The 18252-nt window shown below is 46.0% G+C and overlaps 1 protein-coding gene across 1 annotated transcript in view; it reads right to left on the bottom strand.

Annotated features, from left to right (window-relative positions):
* The window catches only part of MED14 (mediator complex subunit 14), an 81379-nt gene extending 65453 nt beyond the window's left edge, over nucleotides 1-15926 (bottom strand). Inside the window, exons 1-5 of the mRNA XM_077659322.1 lie at nucleotides 15708-15926; nucleotides 13153-13294; nucleotides 10581-10713; nucleotides 7638-7732; nucleotides 4043-4121 (exon numbers count right to left, since the gene is read on the bottom strand). Coding sequence (XP_077515448.1) covers nucleotides 4043-4121; nucleotides 7638-7732; nucleotides 10581-10713; nucleotides 13153-13265 — 420 coding nt within the window. The 5' untranslated portion in view covers nucleotides 13266-13294; nucleotides 15708-15926. The remainder of the gene's footprint in view (nucleotides 1-4042; nucleotides 4122-7637; nucleotides 7733-10580; nucleotides 10714-13152; nucleotides 13295-15707) is intronic.
* Nucleotides 15927-18252: the final 2326 nt, after the last annotated feature.

Genomic DNA, 18252 nt, shown 5'->3' with positions numbered 1-18252 from the left:
ACATGTGACGAGGTACCAGACAAAGAAAGCATGCACAAATGACAATGTCTCTTTTGCCACAAGAAGTAGGAAAACTGGTACAAAATAAACCCACTCACAGCTGCTTGATACCACTGCAGCCGTACATGTAAAAAAAGTCATCCTAACATCTAAACAGCCTTTTCCTAAATGTGCTGACTGGCTGGTGCAGAGCAAAATGCAAAGAACAGGTAAACAAGAGCCCTCTCCTTGAGGAGAAAAAATTATTTGAAGTCATTGAATGCACCAAAATGTGGATGACTTCACTGGTGCATCTAATAATCTAGATATTGATTAAACAGAGAATTAAAAAAAATCCATTTAGCAAACAGCAGAATCACGGCAAAACATGACATATGCATGCCACAATTTCTGTGAAGGTGCAAAAGGTGGCTTCCCATATCAGAGGCAAAATTATTTTTTAGCACTTAACACACCATCTCCAAAACTCAAATAATAAAATAATGGGTGTGACTAAGTAAAAAAAATTGACAGGACAATCATGAAACGCGACGAGCTGCAGTAGTAGTTCGATTTACCCTCGATGATTATTTTATTGCTTTTACTCTAAGCAAAGGCTTCACACACACAACAGTATTTTTCTAAAGGATGAAGGTGGCCAGAGGTGGGTGGGTGGTGAAGGGTGAAACTTCTCATGGTTACAGTGGGTGGGTGGTGCTTCTGGGGGGCAGCTGGCTTTCCCACTGGTGTTTTAACTCTTTCCTTAAAACGAAAATGTGACCGATTTTGAGTGTTTTAAAATAAAAATTATTTTTCCAAGAAGTGCTAATTGCACTGCGCATTGTAATACATCAAACTGTACCTTACTGATTATGCTTCCAAACGAAAAAAAATGCCACAGTTGCATGTGCAAAATTTCTCAAAAATTCATTGGTTTAGTATGTTGGTAACATGGAAAGAATACAAGGAAAACAAAAACAAGCTGCTGCACTGAGCCAGAAATTTATTACACAAAAAATTAAAATATACAAAATGTTGCACATGCTCTTAGCTAATAATAATAATTGGTTTTTTGGGGAAAGGAAATGGCGCAGTATCTGTCTCATATATCATTGGACACCTGAACTGCGCACCGTTAGGGAAGGGATAAGGGAGGGAGTGAAAGAAGAAAGGAAGAAGGAGGTTCCGTAGTGGAGGGCTCCGGAATAATTTTGACCACCTGGGGATCTTTAACGTGCACTGACATCGCACAGCACACGGGCGCCTCATTCTTGCGATTTTCAGCTGCATACATATTATACACTGCACTTTCTGTGGCCTTTTAAGTTAGGCAATATGACTGCTGTGCTACAAGAGAAGCAGTCGCGTGAGTTCATGAAGTGGAGGTAGATGTTGGATCTGCTGCACATTATACTTGTTCCACGTTTTCTTCTTGTTTTCTTTATAGCAGAGCTTGCAGTTCATACTTTTTCCTTTTTTTTTAGGTTGGCAGTAATAAAAATATAAAGAACACTGAAAAAGCCCTAAATGGGGGTGCAGCCTTCGTTGACATCATCATAATCCAAAATCTGCTGGCGCATTTGGAAAAGTATGTCGACAGTATGTTGTAAAGACCCTAAAGCACCAAATAAAACTACTCTCATCATTTACAACTCGTTTCGTTCACTCAATCATTCGTATACTAGCAGCGTTTCAGCTCTGAAGACGAAATTCCGGTCTCGAAAGCCTCGTAGCGCACCGCCACATTGCCAGCCTCTGTTTGCTCGACAAGTTTTTCCACAGCTCTCTAAATCAGCCACCCTGCATTGCTCATCCAACCCACATATCTCACAGCACTGCCCATCCATTTCAGGATGCCTACCCCGTGTCCCGTACTGCAGCTTTTTCAGGTTCCTTATTTCTCCGAACTGTTGTGGACTGGAATGCCCTCCCCACCGATATCGCTGGCATCCCGTGCCCGTCTGTATTTTTAGATGCTGTAAACATTTATATTTCAAGGCAATGACTTGTATTTGCTATTGATGAATATATTACCCCAACCCTTATGTAATACCTTCTCAAAGAGGTCTTTGAGGTGAATAAAGTGAAATGAAGTGAAGTGAAGCGCACTGCATAAAATACTGCATTAACACCTCTTTTTGGGCTAGTTGGTGCATACTTGATTTGGTGAAAAAAAATAGCGCCAAACCATACAAACCACAAGCACGCGGTACAACAGATGCCATGATCGCGGAGCTGCACAAGTAGGAGTCACGTGATGAGAACTTTGGGAGTGTGAACGGAAATGTGAATGGCGATAGGGGCACGTAAGGGGCTGGGAAGAGGGAAACTGTGCTGGCCGCAGGCGCCCGATTTCTGCATGCTGGTTGGCTGACAACAAGCGACGTCAGCTAGCTGTCACCAAGGTTTTGGCCATTTTGGCTGTCACTGCTGTCGGTGCTGCTTGGCCATGTGACTGGTGTGGTACAGTGCAGCCAGCGGTCGTTGTTTTCGCTTTGTTCATGAGGCCAATGTGAGTTCACTTGTGACTTGTGCGATGCCGTGTGTTTTCTTTTCCCTTTGGTCGCGCGTTTGGGACTTTATGAACGCAAAAATAACGCAAGAATTTGGACTTGGCAACAAAGGCGGACATCATTCGACGGGTGGAGGCCAGCAAGAAAAAGTCGTTGGTCGCCGATACATTCGGAATTCCTCGCAACACGCTGAGTACAATCTTGAAGAGCAACGCCGACGTGAAGCTGAAGGCAGCGCAATCCAGTCGCCGAGGAGTGCGTCGCATGCCTGCTCCAACTACGCCAAGGTCGAGAAAGCTTTGTACTCCTGGTTTTTAGAGACACATGCCAGAAAAATCCCTGTCGAGGGGCCGATGCTCATGAAGAAAGCGAAATGGTTTGCTGCAGCCTTCGGAGAAGATAGCTTCACTGGTGGCACTGGTTGGCAGCAGCATTTTAAGAGTCGCTACAGCATCGTTAGAAAGACCCTCTCGGGTGAAGACGATGATGCTGGGTGCCTGGACAGAAAGTTCCATGAGCTCTCAGCGTTCGCAGGTGCCGTCCCAGACAGCGTAACAGCACAAGATTTTGTCAGTGCTGACGACAACGAGCAAGCCGTTGCGGGTCGTGCTCATGCTGAGATTGTGACTGACATCATAGATACCGAGGAAGCGGACCCGAGCAGTGGCGAAGATCCAGGCGAAGAGACCCAGCCGCCATGCACTGGGGCTGAACTTGAATCCGCATTCAAAATCATTCGTCGAGTCGTTGTGGCGCAAAGCAAGGCACTGGGCTTTTTCATTTGGATACCCTCAACAAACCTGAAGACAGCTTAATGAACTTTATGGTGCAGAAAAAAAGAGGCAAGCAAAGCTCACGGACTTTTTCTTTCGAAATAAAGTGTGGTGGTCGTGGAGCTGTGCTTTCGTTTTTTGTGCACTTTGGAGGAGCAAATCGGTAAGTTCCCACTTGTCAAAATTCCAGAAAAACTGTCCCGAGATATGCGAAATTTTTAAGTAAGCATCTAATAGGTGTATTTTATATTTTGAATTATCAATACATCGAACTTTTTCGATCCCCTTTGAGTTTGATACATCCGGGATCAACTGTATATGAACCATGACAGGAAATAGTTCATCATTAAGTTGATTTCATTGGCGCTCTTTTGTTCGACAGCTGTGTGGGCTTCTAGTGGGTGAGGGGCCTTGTGGAGGGTGGAAGTAGGTGGACTAGTAGTGGGTGGAACTTCCACAGAGTAGAGTTTGGTGGGTAGGTGGTAGATGGCACTCATGGAGGGTGAAGGTGGGCGGGGGTGGGGTGAGGAGGTTGATCCAAGGCAACAATAGGTGGGCAGGCAGTTTTTATATAGCTAGGGAGGTGCAGTGGGGAGGTGGCTGGTGGGTGCCGCTTCTAGAGGGTGGAGGCTTTATTCTCCAAGGCTTCACCCAGACAACTGCTGTCCCAATAAAACGAACGCACAAGGGCTAACAACAACCGCAGCTCAGAGGTGCCTGTTCTGGTCATCATCAAGAGAAAGCAGCAAAGAGTGACACAAATTACACCTCACTTACACGAATGCATGTGGGCAGCCTTGAGTATGTGCCCAGGGTGAGGACCTCAACAGCACAAGGTATGTGAAAGCTTGGCAGCCTGCGTGGAAACACAAAAAATAGAAAATCAAGGAAAATACCTTATAAACGCAGCCCGCCAACAAGCAGTTTCTGATATGGGTTAATCTGCACTCAGTCGAGTACTGCAGGGTAGTAAGCATTAAAGGTGGCTGTGAAGCACTAATTATAGTACATGTCTGCCCAAACTGCATAAAAATAGCAGCTCCTCTCTTCACAAAAAATTTACACAGTATGAAATTCCTCATGACCTCAATGACATCTACTAGACCACACTCCGCAAATGGCCACCTGCGAAAACCTGGAAGCCAATGTAAGTGTCATCTTAATTTGGAGAATCATGCACAACTCCCATACAGCAGTTGCAAATCCCACACGACCAATAATAGAGCACAAAGCAAGAAAGCATATTCCAGACGTAAACCTTATACCTTGAAACAGAAAGCCATTGTAATGTTAATGCTAAGGGAGTGCAAATGTCAAACATTTCTTGTGACACAAATATGAATAATAGAAATTGGTTGTGAACTGAATCAAATCCTCTTGAACAGTTTGAATATGAATACAGGTAGTAAATTAAAGAATAAATGCTTCTGCAAAAGCACAGCCATAGAAAAAAGAACAGATGTACAGTGCAGAAATTCTATTTCATTCGATATACCAGACATTGAGAGAGAGAATGTGTGTGTGCACGCATATGTTTGTCTGTGTGCATGCATGCAGGGGGGGAATTGGTAACACAGGTACAAAAGTATAGCTCCCAAGCTATTGTTCTGCCATCTACTTTTTTTCCCTTGTCCCTGTGGCTTGAAATATGCAGTTTCAACTCTATAGATGAAAACTGTGTAGGATGAATGGGGTCCCCATGAAACAAACGCAGACCTCATATAGTATACCACAGCTTCACCCGTTCCCTTATCACCTGCAAGGCCCGCATCCATGCGTGCTGTCTTTCGTATCATAGTTACTAAAAGTGTTAAAACCACTGGTGCTCACTCACTTTCTTTACCAGTGCATTCATAATGCAGACGTGGCTTTCGCCAGCTGTCAACTATTTGTTTTTTGCATCACCATGTGTGCGCATTTGCCTCATGCTGTTATCAACTGTATACAAAAGAAGACCAAGTTAACTGACAAGAGAAGTGCGACAGACTGCAACTAGCTAGTGCTGCTCAAACTTCTGATATGATGTTCAGCCAAGAGTTTAAATTAACATAAAAATTCATAACTCTGAGCATCCAAGAGATTCGAATGCTTCAAACAGTAAAAGCATGATGCATATCTAATCAAACAGCAAACACTGTTCTCAAGCTCTTCAAAATTCAGAATATTCACAGACCATCGGTTGTGTCGGATCCCGCAAGAAACAGAATTGAACAGTAAAAGTGGGTTCAGATGACAGGACCGGATTGCGGATGGTTTGGGCGCGTCAGTGCTCTCCGCATGCCACGTGACGTGAACGTTACTGGTCTCAGGGCCATTGAGCAGGCAGCGCGGTCTTTTCCTGGCCCGGACCGCGGATCGGATGGAAAAGGCGCCTTATTCAGCCCGTGAACTTGGCGGCAGACTGGGATTTTTTTTTTGCTCTTTTTTGCTTCTGGGGAGTGAACAACGCAGTGAACAAAACACGAAAAGGAGGATGCACAAAGCTGCCCTCGAGCTGCAGATACGGAGAAAAGCGCAATAAAACGTAAGGCCCCAGCATGGAACAAAGCCAAGTTCATTCCAGATAGCTAACCAGACGAGCGGACCAGATGGAAGCAGACTTGGCGGCAGACCGGGATTTTTTTTTTTGCTCTTTTTTGCTGCTACATGGCACTACATGTAGAAAAATAAGTTGTCACTAGTCGTCTGCGCATTCTACTGTGAGTGAATGTGGAGAGATGGACGTCCACCTAGAACAGCGTGTGAACATAAAATTCTGTGTGGAGCTTGGCAAGACAGCCACACAGGCGTATGAGCTCCTTCATGACGCTTAAGGCAACGAGACATTATCACGGGCACGAGTTTTCGAGTGGCACAAGAGGTTCGTATCGGGGAGAACGCCGGTGGAACACGACACAAGGCACGGAACCTTACGGAATGAAAACAACGTGGCTCGGATTAGGGAAATTGTACAGCAAGACCACACCATTACAGTCCGCATGCTATCAGATGCTCTCGACATTAGTAAGACAACAAGCCACCAAATTTTACATGAGAACTTGGGGAAACGAAAGCTGAATGCCAGACTTGTGCCACACTCCCTCACACAGGACCAGAAGGACACGCGACGGGCATCAGTAAGCACTGATTTGCTCTCCGAGGCAGAGAAGGATACTGCGTTCGTCGAGAGCATCATTGCTTTAGACGAAACATGGTGTTTTCAACACGATCCTGAAACAAAAAGGCAGAGCGCCGAATGGCGGTCCACAAGCTCTCCGGCGTCGAGAAAGGTGCGACGACAGAAAACCAAAACAAAGACGATGCTGATAGTTTTTTCGATGCCAGAGGTGTCACACACCACGAGTTCGTCCCACAAGGGCAGACGGTCAGGAGTTTTATATCCGCGTGTTCCAACACATGCGTGACGCACTGCGATGCCGTCGCCCTGACTTAAGGGCATCTGGACAATGGAGCCTTCTCCACGATAACGCAAGGCCGCACACTGCTTTCAAGCACAGCAGTACTGTACTTCCGCATCCGCCATGCTCGCCTGACCTGTCCCCATGCGATTTTTTCCTGTTTCCTCGTGTGAAGAAAGCTCTAAAAGGTCGCTGGATGGGGAGCATGAAGGCCATTCAAGATGCCACGACAAAGGAGCTGACAGCCCTGTTAAAAGAAGCGTTTTTCAACTGTTTCCAAAACATCAAGAACCGTTGGAAGCTGTGCTTAGACTGCAAGGGAGACTATTTCGAAGGGGTGCTGCACAAATGATTTCAATGTACAACGCATTTTTTTTAATGGACTCAGTCTCGGAACTTTACGGACAAACGTTGTATATGGCATATTGAACACGCTGGCCACCTCAACGTGGTGCTAAGGAATAGGTTGTGGCAAAAGATCGCCATGGAAATGAATGTGGGACATCCCAATCGGCGCCGCACAATCAGTACGTAATGTTTTTTTGTTTTGTTTTTTTTTTACTGAAACCTTGGAGCTAAGCGAGCTTTCGGACTTGCCCTTGCGATACATTTTACTTTGTTACGATTCCCTATGCAGGATCCTTGAAGGCACTGTTTGGAAAAAGCGCCGGATGTTTCGAAATGAACATAAAAAATTGAGAGCGACGAAAAGCAGCCAGGGAGCCGCGCAAACAGCACAAGCACGCCGGGGGAGAGAATATGTGTGGATTGTCCGCTGTATTCGTGTGAATGCTCGACGTCCGGACCGACTCGCGGATGCTTGGTCGCGCGCAGACCATCCGCGATCCGGTCCACTCGTATGAGCCTACCTTAAGCATCTCGGCTTACTAGCTTATTTTAGCAAGAGGTCACATTCCACATACACAACATCTCATGAGAAAAATAAGCAATGTTACTTTAAATGAAACACTCACCTTGCTTGCACAAGTGTCTCCCTCGCCATCATGGCCAAAATGTCGGCTGTCTCCACAAACAGCATATTCTGCTTGTCCAAGAACCCTACAATGGCCTTTAGAAGCAAGCATGAAGAGGAAGGTCTTTAAGAACAGAAAAAATGAACTTGCATGACTGATGCTTACTGCTATGCTGCTTACAAGTGGAAGACAGGGATGACCGACCAAAGAAGAAATATGAGGACATGATGACTGCCGAAACAATAAACAAGTATGCTGCATGGCACATCACTTTTGTAGCCAGCAACGCGATAGAACAATTCATCACATACAGTGATACGATAGCAGCACTCGCGACTCAATTTCAGGCACTATTACCCGCACTGCTGCATCTATTTGTACACATTAGTGTAATGTTTTCATGGGCATTCCCCAAGGTGAAGTAGGTTTCAATGAAGGAAGAAATTACTCGTTAGCTCCCACCAAAGCATGGCCATACAGCCACAAAGGAGAGCTACAGAGCTTTCTCAGAACTTTTTCAGCTGAAAATTACCTCCACACCAGGACAAATCCCTACACATACAGTTACGGTTTTTAAAGCACCATGGGTAGAGCACCATTTCCTTCACTGTCCAATCCCTACATACAGCAGATTTCGCACCCAAGCTGAAACAATGTAAAACTGTAGCGGCGCTGGCATCGCCAGTGGCGCTGATGAAGAAGAAGCTTTTGCTCGTGAAAAGAACAGAACAGTTTCGGGAACCGACCTAGCCAGCAACGTCGACAGCCCGCTCCGCCAGCTCACCAGCCGTGGCTACCGGGACCTCCAATCAATGTGGACCTCCCTCCACACCTGATGACACCGGACGACAGCCCCGACACACGCCACGCCACTTCCACCGGTTTTGCGCTCCTGCCCGTCCTGTCCCTCTACTTGGCCTTGCCGCTGCACGCCCATTTTTCGCACCCGGCTTTCGGCAGCTTTTCATCGCCATGCACACGCCTACCACAACATCCGGTGAGCTCGTTCAGTACTATCAGCGCTCCTTCCTTCCTCGGCTGCCCGGCCTGCCCGCTTTTTATGCCAGGAACCCCGTTTTGTGGCTGGCGCTACTGGACTCACACTTTCATGTCAACGTGTCCAGCCAGCTGCTGCGCTATCAGCATGCCAGCCGCAGACTCCCACCCGGTCTCCTGGCACAGCTGCGGTTGCCGCCTCCTGGCCCCAACATATACGCCAATTTCAAGAAGGGCCTGACGCCGTATTTTGGCTTGGAGCTCCCGCCGACTCTTGGCGTTTCTGTTCCCGACTCAGAGGCTGCGGCACCACTCGACCCACCATCCCTGGCCGCATTCCCTACCCGAGCATACCCTCCGAACGCTCCTACGCCGGCGGCCCTCCCCACACCAGTCTCTCCACTATCGCCACCACCGTATGTGCCCCCACCCCCAGTTCGGCAAGTGCAACGTGAGCACGCGTTGGTCTCTTGCCCGCCTCCACACCCAGCTGCCTCGTACTACACCCCGGTCTCTCCCAAGTTTGCTGCAACGACCCCTATGGACGGCCATCCACCTGCAAGCTCCCGTCCCTGGGCGCCTCCTGCTTAGCCCTGCTTCCCAGCTGCGGTGCCTGCCTTTGGGCGATCACCGGCAGCACCCTCTCTCAACCTGGGTCCCGGGCTCGCTTCTCGTCCCAGGTTCGCCTGCAACCTCAAGCCCAACCACAGTGGGCACAACTGTCATTCCTGTCGCGAGGCACGCATGCACACCACCCCAGGGCCTTGTCGCGCCTAAGGCGCCACCCGACACGCCTGCCATGCATCCCTGCCCACCTGGCACCTTCACCAGTGCCTGTGCCTCCGCGACAGACGAGACAGCCCTACCGTATCCTTCCCATTCCGACAACCACACCCCGTACTTGCTTCTCGTGCCCCCAGCCACCTGTCCCACTGCCACAGTGAGCTCGTTTTTGCATAAAGTCGCTGTACCTCGTCGACCACTTTGACCACTCCAGCCCAGTGCCGTGCGCCACCATTTCACCGTCGCCAGCGGCTGAGGCATCCCATCCTCTTCTATGGTGGCGGTTTCCGCACACCATACGTTCGCCGGCACCCACTGGGCCAGTGCACAGCACATATCGCCCGTAAATCCCGGCACGGGTACATTCTCGGCACTGGCATTTCCTGGCCAGTTTCATTCCCACTGCCAGCCCCACCAGTTCCCCGTACGACTGTAGCACGCCTAGCTCGCCTCCCATTCCTCAGTGACTTTTCCCACCTGTTGCTTCCGTTATCATTTTTTGACTACCCTCCCCCTTTGCGAAGCAGCCAGGCTCTACCACCCAAGCTCGTTTCGTCCGCCTGTCAGCCTTCCCGATCTCTGACCCGACCTTCACTGACATGAAACTTGTACATACCGTTTTTATTTTATCTTTTATTGCGCATTGCGCTAGGGTGGGGAGCATCTGCAGCGGCGCTGATGAAGAAGCAGCTCTCACTCGTGAAAAGAATAGAACGCTTTCGGGAACCGGCCTGGACAGCAACGTCAACAGGCCGCTCCGCCGGCTCACCAGCCGCAGCTACCGGGACCTCAAATCAATGTGGACCTCCCTCCACAGCACTACCAAGATGTTTTGCATATTCAAGCAGCAAAGAGTTAAAAAATGACTATTATATCCAGTGTAATACCCTAAAGATAGTGTATTAAGTTAACTGCAAATTTCAATGAGTAAAGATGAAGACATCTAAAGCGTTTTCAGAATTGTGAATATTATTATGTCCTGTACACAACCATAGCCTATCGTTTCAGCTACTGAGCTGAATAAGATAAAGGAGTACCCTAAATAAATCTGTGGTACATGCATAACAATTATAGGTGACAATACTGACTGCCTGTTTGAATTCACTGCACTATCAAGCAATAGAATGTTCAAGTACTTCACCAGAAAAGACTGAAAATACTTACAGCACATTTTTCCACTTTGGTTGCACTGGCTGCCCACTTCACAAGGGCAAGCAGCCGGACAAATAGCTGCCGTGTACTGCTCGCAAACTGCACGATCTCAATTTTTCGTTCCACATCTGTCTTGCGAGGAAGGCTGAAGAACAAAGCAAAAAAGTGAAGTTACAGGTTGGTCAAGCCCTCTACATGTACAATGAAAGTTGCAGTGGTCAGGCCAATAAAAAAGTTACTGCTGCTAGTAGAGGTCTAACGGAAGAAACTAACTTAGTGTTACATGGGCAAACCTAATTATGATAGACAAAGTAGGCAAGGGTTAAAACCAAGCTTCATTACCTAGTTTTCAAACAGTACTGCCATACACATCTACAGTAAAACTAGAAACCAAAGACATTAGTGAGTCCTATAAACTCAGATCTTGCATGCCTCTGAACATGTACTGTTGGCAATCAATGAAATGCCACCACTGCTGTGTGTGTCACAGAACAGTTGCATACAAATCAATGAGAGGATGTCAGCATGTGGAAAGACGGCAAACATGCTGCAGCCACCTAGCTTGACTTATGGTAATTACAACTCGAATGTGAAGCAGTTCCCAGCAGCGGATTTCTGTTTGATTTTCAGTCTACGCTGGTGGTGTGACTTGATCCACCGATGTCGTCATAGCAACACAAAAAAATAAAAATGCAGAAGGTAACATTGTATATATGCGGCCGAGGGCCGCACTCGTGCAAGGGCTGCTACCCCAACTTGGGAGCTGATAATAAGAAAAAAAATTTTTTTAGATTCAAATACGTACTGCTCTACACATGTGCACAGGTTCCCTGACAAGTTTCCAGATGACACCAGCTGTCTGTTTCAATCATTATTATCATTTTCCAAAATGCACTGATGTGCAGCTGGGTGCTACATGTGATGGAAGTTTCATTCATGCATTTCAGCATCATTTTCATTTGAGCTGCATCTTGAGCTGTCCGTTTTGCCAGTGCTGCCAACCGGACAACTGAAAAGAGCAACACATCAGCTTGCGTGCTCCGGGCGGGAATTGGAATGCGTGGCATGCTGTGTCCTCAGACATTGTGGCTAAAAGCTTTAATGTTACAGGTGTATCAAAAGCAAATCGACGGAACAGAAAATGGGTACATTTATGAGGGTGATGAAGATGACAGCCTGAGCAGCAGCGACACAGACCTTGAAGCTATCTGGAACTAGGCGCTAGATAAAGAGTAAAATTGAATGGAGAATAAAGTAGTTACTCCAGAATATCGCCTGAAAATTGAACTGAAGAATGCCGCTTTCGGGTAAGGACCACACCTTGCAAAAATTTCAAAAAAAAAGTGCAGCCCTTACCTGCATATATATGGTATGTTATCAAAAGTGAGATCCAACAAACCAGGAGAATGTCCTTTGTCTGGTGATAAATTTAGGGAACACTATATACAGAACTGATAACCAGTGGTCTGCCAAAGTGAAGAAGTGGGCACCAAGAGAAGTGTGATCAAGAAGTGCAGAGAGCCACACGAAGTTCAAGATCACTGTGGGATGCCTCTGTTCGACAGAGGACATATCAGGACACTGAGCACAATTCCACCAATTTTGCTGCTGATGTTCATTTAGAAGCAAAAGAAGTATTCATTGATGAGAAATCTGAAGCTGAAAATTTAACATTTTTTCTCACCACTGCACTCAAACTCAAAGCGCTGATAATGGCATTAAGATCATTAGGCACACTGAAATTGCTGGCTGAAAGTGGATGGAGGCACACTCTAGCCTTTCAGATTTGTGAACAATTAAATATTTGGTGTCATCACAGTCCGCTTGTGAAAACAGCCTGTGGCGGAATAATAATAATAATTGGTTTTGGGGGAAAGTAAGTGGCACAGTATCTGTCTCATATATCAGGGAACACCTGAACCACACTGTAAGGGAAAGGATAAAGGAGGGAGTGAAAGAAGAAAGGAAGAAAGAGGTGCCATAGTGGAGGGCTTCGGAATAATTTCGACCACCTGGGGATCTTTAACGTGCACTGACATCCTCGGGCCGCCTCAGCGTTTTGCCTCCATAAAAACGCAGCCGCCGCAGTTGGGTTCGAACCTGCGAACTCCGGATCAGTAGATGAGCGCCCTACCTAACCACTGAGCCACCGCAGCGGGTATGGCGGAGACGTCTGTATTTAATTTTCTGGTCTTTTCTTGTTTATAAAAGCATTGTTTTCAGTGAAAGCAAGTATTTTTTACTGTCATTAGAACGTGGCGACAAATCTATCCAGGCCAACTTCAATTTGCACTCAATGTCCCTTAACTCACAGTGACAATACTGATTCACGGAAAAATAGCGAGAACTGGGCCTAGTACGTTGTTCATAATGGTTCAATGCGCTTAACTGTTGTAAGTTCGCGCTCTGTGTTGTTGTTGTGTTTTCTCATCTGTAAAAAGTTAAGCGCATTTAACCATCATGATTCACGGAGATTCAGGATTCGGGAGTGCACAAATAACAACCCCTAGTGGCAATAAAGAAACCTATGTTGCCCAGTCATCTTCACATAATACAAAGCGCAAACCAATTTCCAACTACTTACAGCTCAGCGAGCACGGTCAGTTCATGATAAGTCCTTTGCAAGATGAAGTCAATGAGCCTCCCCAGCGGTATGCTACCAGCCCCTGGGGAGGTGTTTGCGACCTGCATAGACATCTCTGGGCAGCACCTGGGTCAGTCCATCTCTGCAAAATACCACAGCAAGCCAAAAATTTTGTCTGAGAACCCAACTAAATGCAAAACATCAAGATCTCCTCAAAAGCACACCAGGTGAGCAAGTGCATGTACAATTGGAAGGCTATATGCTGTTCTGGTTCAAAAAGAATAACTTTTTTTATGTGGCGAAGGTGTACTTTGGTTGCGAGAGACAGGCTACCGTGAAGATATCTGGATGAATCTCAGCCGTTCAGTCTTCTTCAATGCTCACTGAAATCTCTTTTCATGTGTTTTTTTCACATTTTCACTGAGATCTGCCTGCCATGGCCAGGAGCTGAACATGCTGACTGATGCACAGCAAAGTGTACTATCAGGGACAAAATTCCCCAGGACACGCGACAGGCAACCAACGCATGTACATTTGTTAACAGCCGGAGGTTGCAAGCCACACTTGTGGAGGTGAAAGTTGCTCCTGTGTTATCTCTAATGTGTACTAATGAAATCAGCGGAACATTGGCATACTTTGCACCTATGCACCAAGAGAGGCGGTTGCATGTCCTGGAGACTTTGTCCCCAGTAGTAATATGACTTCAATAATGCAGTGACTGAAACATCATGGTAAATAAGCACTATGACTTCATTAATGTGTATGCAGTTGCACACCACCAAGGCAACCCATGTCTTAAATCAAGTATAATCAAATCTCCTCGAATAAAGATAACATTTAATACTATACTGCAGCCTGAAAGGCTAGTTATACTTTGTTAAAGTTGCCATTAGACTAGAAAACACTAAGAAAAGTAATCCTCTCAATGCATCCTATAAAACTTGCACCTCTCACTCTTGAAACTTGCTGCCATAGGGCCCAGGCACATTTCATATTTCCTAAAATGCATGTTCTTCAAGTGACCAGCAATGTCATAGGCTATAACAGCTCTTCAGAATAGAAACAATGCGTCGACTACCTTTCTGTGAACGGAGGTGCAGAATTTTCACAACTATACCAACATTTAGAGGCACTCCCGTAAGGACAACCTGGTAGCGGCATCTAGTTCTTGACCAATGTTCTTAATTTCAACATTATTAGGCACAAAGATTAGCATCGCAGAAAGCATCGATTTACTCTTCTTACATATATTCTGCATGAGACTCATGCCTACACTAAAATTCTAGAGCTCATATAGTAGTGTTCTTGTGGACCTAATTTTTTTTTTTTTAGCCTTGGCAGTTTTTTCAAGTACAGCTAGCCTTCAACTAAGAGATGCTGAAACATAATAAACATGCCTCACACAGTAAACATACAAACTCTCTGCACCTACTTCAGCCTACTTGGTGGAATCTATTAGTCCAGTTGCACTATGATCTTTTCGGAGTTTTGCAGCCTCCTCTCTCGCACTTTTAAAAGCAGACTGGTTCAGTTCGAAACAGCAAATGATCCACATGCACACACACACAACACAAATGAAGCCCATGCGTCAGCAGCGTTCTAGAATTCACACGTGGCTGGTAAGCGCACCTGGATCCAAACTTCAAAGACACATAATTGATAATGTACTCTTCTGTTAATATTCAACTTCTCAAACACACAAAGGAAGAAATAGACTGTTTAACGATGAATGCAAAACTGTAACATGCACTCTGCTACAAGATATATATATGAAGGAACCCAACAGTCACTGAAACCAAGGAAAGCATAGGGGATCTGTTTTTTGTTGTTATCGATGGGATATTATTAGTGTATGTTTTCCTATGTTTTCCTTCGGGCTTAACCAGCCTTTCATTTCCATATTCATCTCTGGTCAACAGGTTCACACGAAGTGACAAAATGCGGCGAAGTACACTTGCGTTTCTCTTGATTACAAAGTGCGACAGATGAAAAACTGTGGTTTGCCAGAATGCGGTGCGGTAGAGCGTAAAGACCTACGCAGCTTGCATACCACCATGCTTTATTCCAGTCTACCCTAGTCTTCACACTTGTTTTCAGCGAACCGGAACCAGTCCACCTTAATCATTTTGGGCACAAACTCGCTGATTACACTGAAAAATAATTCCACGGATTTCACTGGCCCTCATACTCTTTCTGTAAAGCGTAATTAATGTCCCGCGTAAGATAATTGCGCGGAAAAGTCAATTTCAGTGCTGATCATAGTTACTAGCCAGTGCAACTTACTGACTTTTCCGGCGAAAAATAAAATGCGTACGGAAAGTAACAAAAGGAGACACATGTTCGACGACAACAGACCGCGATCAAGAGGCGCTACGCTACGACGTGCGCTTAGAACAGCCAGCATAGTTCATGCTTTATAACTCTTCAAAATGTCACTTTGGCAGCTTAAAAAGACAGGAGCTCGCTTCCTGCACAATATTATGTACTGTTCAGCGCGATGAAGTGAGACGATATGCAACTGCCACAGGTCGCGCCGATTTCCAGGGGAATCATACCTGTTTTAGTTGCCGTCAGACTGGAGTTCCGAAGTTTGCACAAACAAGCACTTCACACAAGCAGAAAAAAGAGCAGCTCATAAATAACGGGGAGGGTGCAAACTATTTACAAAAAACAAGCCATTGCTGAAAATAAATAACTAAAAACAGCAGTAGAAGTTGCAGGCAAAGAACCGACTGCTACAATACACCTTCCATTTTACTTCAATACTCGCGTTGTTCGCGTCCTGCTGGCGTCTTGGGGAACGAATCCGGAATGTGCAGAACATGTCCGGAAGTGATTGAACCCCTGCAGGCAAAAGATTTGCTAATAAAACATAAAAATAAGATAATTTAATCAAATTTAAGCAATTTTTATTATTCTAACTTACTGCCATGCTTCGCAAATACGACACGCTATCATCATCACCGTTTGCCCTCGAAAGTTTCGCTTTCAGTGCTTTGTAGGAAGGAAGGAAGGAAGGAAGGCCTCAGACGTTGCTGGCACATACCCACTACGGGGGAGTGGCCAAGACACAGGCGGTTAATTACTGGATACAGGAAAGTTTTGACGGGAAAAGGAGTGGTAATAGTATGTAGTCTGATAGATTGGAAGAGGGAAGGAAAGGGGTCCAGTTAACTTGGAGATCAAAGAAGGGACAATTGTTTAATGTGCATAATAGTACACAATGCCTATAACGTTGCAATGTCGTACTGACTGAGGGTGGGAAAAAGAAATTAGAATGGGAGTCGCTGCGTTTCTTGAAGAAAATTTTGCACAGCAGAGCGCACACTCCTGTCGCTTCGTCCAAGCAAAGAAGCGCCAATGGAAAGAACAACCGCGGAAGACACAGGCAAGCCCAGTTGATGAAATGGAATTTGCAAAAGACGCTTCCTCAAATGAGAAAAGCGGCGGCAGAACAGCAGGAAGTGATCTATTGTCTCAGGTTCGGCACAAAAAGGGCACAGTGGGGAAGCTGCCAGGCCAGATCTGTGAAGGTAGAAATTTAGAAGTGGAACCCGCGGCAACGCAAGCGCGTGAAAGAGAATTCTAGTCTGCGTGAGCGCCAGTCTTTGCTACTCCAAGGATGCAGAAGATGCTGATATTCGGGAGATGATGTAAGAGCCGAGGCAGCAAATTCCTGAAATATTGTGTAGCTGCGAAACCTCACCGCAGCTGTATATGCACACGATGGCAGGACAGCAACAATTTGGCCGCTGAGAGAGGCTCTTGCTAAGGAATCTGCAACCTCATTTAAGTGAAAGCCCATGTGACCGTGTACCCAAAGCAACCTTACCGAATTTAGATGGAGCGGAATCAGGAACTTAAAGAGGCGTAATGGCCGAGAGTCAGTGGGTGATTATAAGGAAGAGCAAATGGACAGAGAGTCTGTCATAACCACGACCTGGGAAACGGTAGATTCTAATTTTCGTAAGGTTAAGATTACTGCTAATAATTCAGCCAGAGAAATTGGAGTGAAGTCAGGAAGACGGTGAGAAAAAGACCAATCCAGCGAAGGCGAGAAAATTCCCACACCTGCCTTTTCGCGATCCTGCGAGACATCGGTAGCAATAAGAACGTGAGAGGGAAAGGACCTTAGGTGGTCCTGCAATAGACCCTGAAGAAGCGGGAAGGGCTGCAGCTTTGCATTCGATGGGAAAATGTCATCGAATTCAATCTGGACAGATGAGGAGTTGTTATATATTTGGCGGACATCTGTGAAATGAATATTTATGCAATCAAGGAGGGACTGCACGTAACATATCTGCGGGGTATGAAATCGAGACCAGGCAGCACTAAAAAAGGCGGAAGGTTGACTAAGAAATATTATACTGGAAGCGTGAAGAGGTGAGTCGCACAATTTTAAAAATGTTTGAACTGTTAAAAGGCGAAACCTAGCTGATAACGAAGGCATTCGCGCCTCAAGGTGCAGAACAGCATTGGCGACATATTTTGGAAGCCCCAGACAAAGGCGCAACGCCTCACGCTCCAAAAGCACAAGAGGGCGAAGTTTATAGGCAGGAGCTCCTGAGAATAAAACACACCCGAACTCCAAAATTGGGCGGACGTACATTTTATAGATCATCAGAAGCGTATGCCTTCTCATGCCTGACCTAGCACTACAAAGCCTGCGCAGGATGCCAATGGCCCGAACTCCTTTTGCAGAAACTTGCTCAATGTGTGGCCGCCAGGAGAGAGTAGAGTCGTATATTACACCGAGATACTTCACCGTCTGAACTTGAGGTATTATGTTATTTCTATAGACCAGGCAGATATTTACTGGAAAAGAAACTGGAAATACTAACAATGCGAATTTCTTCACATTAAGGGACAGATGAATTCTTCCTTGCCAGTTGTCAAGAACATTGAGGTAATTTTGTAGGGTTTGATAAAGAGTGTGAATGTCACCTGCTGATGCAAAAAATGCAATATCGTCGGCGTACACATAAGTTTTCACATTTTGAATGCAAGGAATTGAGCTTAGAAAAATGTTAAAAAGAACAGGTGAGAGAACTGATCCTTGCGGAACACCTCATGTCTGTGGAAATCTCCTTGAGGAAACAT

Source organism: Amblyomma americanum, chromosome 3 (genome assembly GCF_052857255.1).
Source record: "Amblyomma americanum isolate KBUSLIRL-KWMA chromosome 3, ASM5285725v1, whole genome shotgun sequence".
Taxonomy (NCBI): Eukaryota; Metazoa; Arthropoda; class Arachnida; order Ixodida; family Ixodidae; genus Amblyomma; species Amblyomma americanum.
The sequence above is the reverse complement of the archived record's forward strand: the minus strand, read 5'-3'. Positions and strand labels throughout refer to the sequence as shown.